The following is a 3865-nucleotide window of genomic DNA, read 5'->3' on the forward strand; positions in this document are numbered from 1 at the left end:
TTACCAAACATTGTATTTTTTCCGTATATATCTAAAGCGTCAAACAAAGGATTCTGGAAATGTGATGTGACAGAGTGGAAAATCTAGAATAAACAGTACTGTTGCTGCTTTACTCGCAGCAATGATTGTATAGACTGACGTTCTCTCTCTAATGTTGTAGGATGATAGTGTGAAAAGTCAGACTGAACTTAAACTGTAAGTTTAGAAGCAGATCAGATTAATGAATATAGTTGGTAGAAAAGGTTTGAGATGATGAAACTCTTTTAGATATCTAATGGTTTTGTTCTGAAACAGGGTTAAAAACACTGCTTTTGCAGAGGGCAGCAAATTGATACAAGAAGAGCAGGTTCCCTGCAGGAATGAAAATAAAAGCTCTTGGAGCAACTTATTAAGGTAAACAGATTGCAGTGGATTTCTGGATGGGTAAGTATTGATGAGCAGGATATTTCTGCTTCCTCTATTTACCTTCCTTTATAAAAGATTTATAAAAAAGCATTTCAAGCTACTTCTAGCTTTTCACAAAAGCTCAGTGATGTCATACATTAGCGTATACTCCAAGGTATTCCCAAATTATCATCTGTATTTTTCTTGTTGTGTGTATTAAGATCAATTTAATTTACTGATTATTAGTACACGTATTTTTTAGAGAGATCTTGGGTCCTTTAGCACCGATTACATGCTAGTTTGGAATTACAGGTACAGAAGTTGTATATCCAGGTTGCCTTTTATAATTTCTTAATGGTAGAATTGACGACTATTAACAACAGATTCCTCAAACTGAACAATTCCTAAAAGCAAACAGAAACCCCTAGGCAAAGTAGCTGTTGAGAAGGAACATGACTTGCTGTTAAAAAGAAAAGAGATAAAGTTGTTGAAAGCTGCAGTGGAATATGAAGTAGGAAGTCAGAACTTCAGATGACCTGCCTCTGGTAGTGGCTAGAAATGAGAAGTTGCTGTGCACCTTCCACTGCTCAATAACGTATCTGTTTTCATTGTGTGCAGCAGTTCCATATCCCTCTTGCTTACTTCTGTGTTCCAGTTATATTGGGGCCACCTAAGGAGCTTTAGCAGCATGGGATTGGGGAAAAATCACTTGAATGTCAAAGTTGTTAATTGACAAGACGAAGTTGCCTTTTTATTTTGCTAGGCACTTGGATATGCATTTCAGTCTTTTATTGTATAAACTTACACTGAAACTACCATTTCTAGTTGGAATGCAATTAAATAGGAATTCAGATTTTTTTTGCACATCTGACTTTTATTCTTACTTTGCAGTCTAGCAAAAACAGTGTTACAGGATCAGTGTGCATATGTGGGTGGGAAAGGGACTGAGAAATCGGTGTCATGTAATAAATACCATCAAAAATTCTATTTCCTCTATGTGTATGTATGTGTTATTCTAAACATAGTCATGTGTAGCTGCTATTCTGTGGGAAATGTTGGTAATGACAGTATTTTTTTTTTTTCTTTTGCTAGTGTAAGATTAGAAAGTAAATGAATGTTAAAGACATTCAAATAAGAGTATAGAGAAACTTCGTTTTTTCTTTACATGATCTCAGGAAGAAAACAAAGTAAAAGCTGTAACTATTAATTCTGTAGTTATTTTTAAAAACTGTTATTGAAAAGTTATATCTTACTCTGAAGTTGGGTGTGTTGTGTTTTGTTTTTTTTTCTTTCTTGTGTTATGTTTTCCTTTGAACAGCAGATCTGGAATGGACACGACTTCTCTGGGAGGATTAGAACTGTCTGAACATACTCCTGGTCTAGTAGGGAATACCACCATGGCAACAGGTCTTGCAAATGTAGGAAATACATTTGGAGGTCCACCAAATTCTTTAGTTTCTAGACCTAATAAATTCCAAAACTCACCTATAGAAGATGACGATGATGTAGTTTTTATTGAACCTATACAACCTCCACAAAATTCTACACCACTGATGGCAGATCAAAGGAACGCTGCATTTGCATCATCAAAAAATGAAGAACTTCAAGGGAATGATTGCAAAATGCTTCCTCCTCCAAAAGACTTAAATTCTCAAAAGGGGAGTATAAGTGAAACTATTATTATTGATGATGAAGAAGACCTTGAAACAAATCAAGGACAAGAGAAGAATGCTTCCAATTTTAATGAACGAAGACTTCCAGAGTGTACAAATAGAACCAACGATACGGAATTCTCAGCTTCCAGTTTTTCAAGAAGTAAGGTAAATTCAGGAATAGGTAATAGTGGTATAACCACAGAACCAGACTCTGAAATTCAGATTGCTAATGTTACTACATTAGAAACAGGTACTATGAGCTCTGTGAGTGATGGTCATTTAGAAAATGCTGAAGGGCATGACATGAACTTAATGATTACACATGTTACATCACTGCAGAATACCAACTTGGGAGATGTATCTAACGGACTGCAGTCAAGTAGTTTCAGTGTTAATATGCAAACATACACCCCATCTTTGACTTCACAGACCAAGACTGGTGTAGGACCTTTCAATCCTGGTAGAATGAACGTGGCTGGAGATGTATTTCAAAATGGAGAATCTGTGACTCATCATAATCCTGGTAAGTTGCAATTCTGAACATTTCTTTAAAAGCTGAAAATAAATAATAGAATGTTTGATTAAAATATTTCTGGCAGTGGCACTGCTTAGTTTTTTAGCTTAATTCATATGGTAGATCTTGGTTCCATCCATCCCCATCACAACCTTATCTGTGACTCTGGAATAAAATACGCTCAATGACATAATGTGTTAGGTAGGTAAACTATCCTAGTTTAGCAGTTAGCGATACCTTCAGATGTTTTGAGATGCAAGTATTTGTATCTAAAGCAAAACTAACTTTATGACTTAAGTGTACCCCTTTAATTGACACAAATGAAGGTGAGTGTATCTGTGTAACTTTTGCACCTTTTTTGCAGTTCTATGACTAGTATAATGCATCAAGGTTATTTAAGTATTATTTTACTGATCTGTTATTTTGCCATCTTAATATAATTTGACATGCAAAAAGCTTGAACTTGAAAGTGTGATCTTAAATTGTTAGTAGCTAGCTGTCATAATTCACTGCATACTGAACAATTCTTGGTATTTACAATGCCTAACAAAACAGGGTCCGAGTTACTTGTGGACTTGCATATTCCTATGTTAAGTTATATACACTTCATAATTGCTGTTTAGTCGCCTGTGATAATACCTATTTGTATCATACAGTATTAATTAGTTTGAATTGTCTGGTTTTGTTCTATATCTCTGTGTAAATAGCAGTATATTGTCTCCTGATTTAGCAGTAAACAGGTATTGCTAAAAGCCAAGTGGAGCAGCCATGAACGATCTTCTGGAATCGCTGGCTTACATAATTTAAACTTTTACATAAGCAATTTGAAACCTTCCAGGTTCCAACATATACTGGTACTCTGTTGCCCTGTTAGGCTAGAAGTAAGGGGAAAAGGACAAACTAACACTTTTGCTACAGGTTTAACTTCAGACTAGTTAGGGTCATTTTAAAAGGGAAATTTAAAACAGAATCTAGGTGTAGTAGACCCTTGTTAATCCATGTGTTTTAATCAGCATATGAGTAAGTTAAGAAATTGTGCAATTTTTAAACTATTTTTCAACAAATATTTAAATAGCACAGTTCTTCAATTTGGTTATACATTACCAAATGTACTTTATACCTTTCATATTGTATTATGGAAATAGCAGTATGAAGCTAAGCTTTAAGTAGGATGGTAGATTGTAGGGGTTTTGTGTTAATCTTAAAACTAATTTCAAAATTTGACTTCTGAAGTTGAAAGCTGTGAAGTTTTTCATAGTCTGGATGTCTCACTGAATAATTTAGAAACTCAGTTCCTAATCTTTTAAAACCA

At 34.7% G+C, this 3865-nt stretch overlaps 1 protein-coding gene across 1 annotated transcript in view; it reads left to right on the forward strand.

Moving 5' to 3' along the window:
• Positions 1 to 302: 302 nt before the first annotated feature.
• The window catches only part of LOC104527733 (zinc finger MYM-type protein 2), a 15628-nt gene continuing 12065 nt past the window's right edge, over positions 303 to 3865 (forward strand). Inside the window, exons 1-2 of the mRNA XM_029085848.1 lie at positions 303 to 423; positions 1703 to 2562. Of these exons, the coding sequence (XP_028941681.1) occupies positions 1713 to 2562 (850 nt within the window). The 5' untranslated portion in view covers positions 303 to 423; positions 1703 to 1712. The remainder of the gene's footprint in view (positions 424 to 1702; positions 2563 to 3865) is intronic.

The sequence above is a fragment of the Antrostomus carolinensis genome, unplaced genomic scaffold (assembly GCF_000700745.2).
Source record: "Antrostomus carolinensis isolate BGI_N321 unplaced genomic scaffold, ASM70074v2 scaffold1297, whole genome shotgun sequence".
Classification (NCBI taxonomy): Eukaryota; Metazoa; Chordata; class Aves; order Caprimulgiformes; family Caprimulgidae; genus Antrostomus; species Antrostomus carolinensis.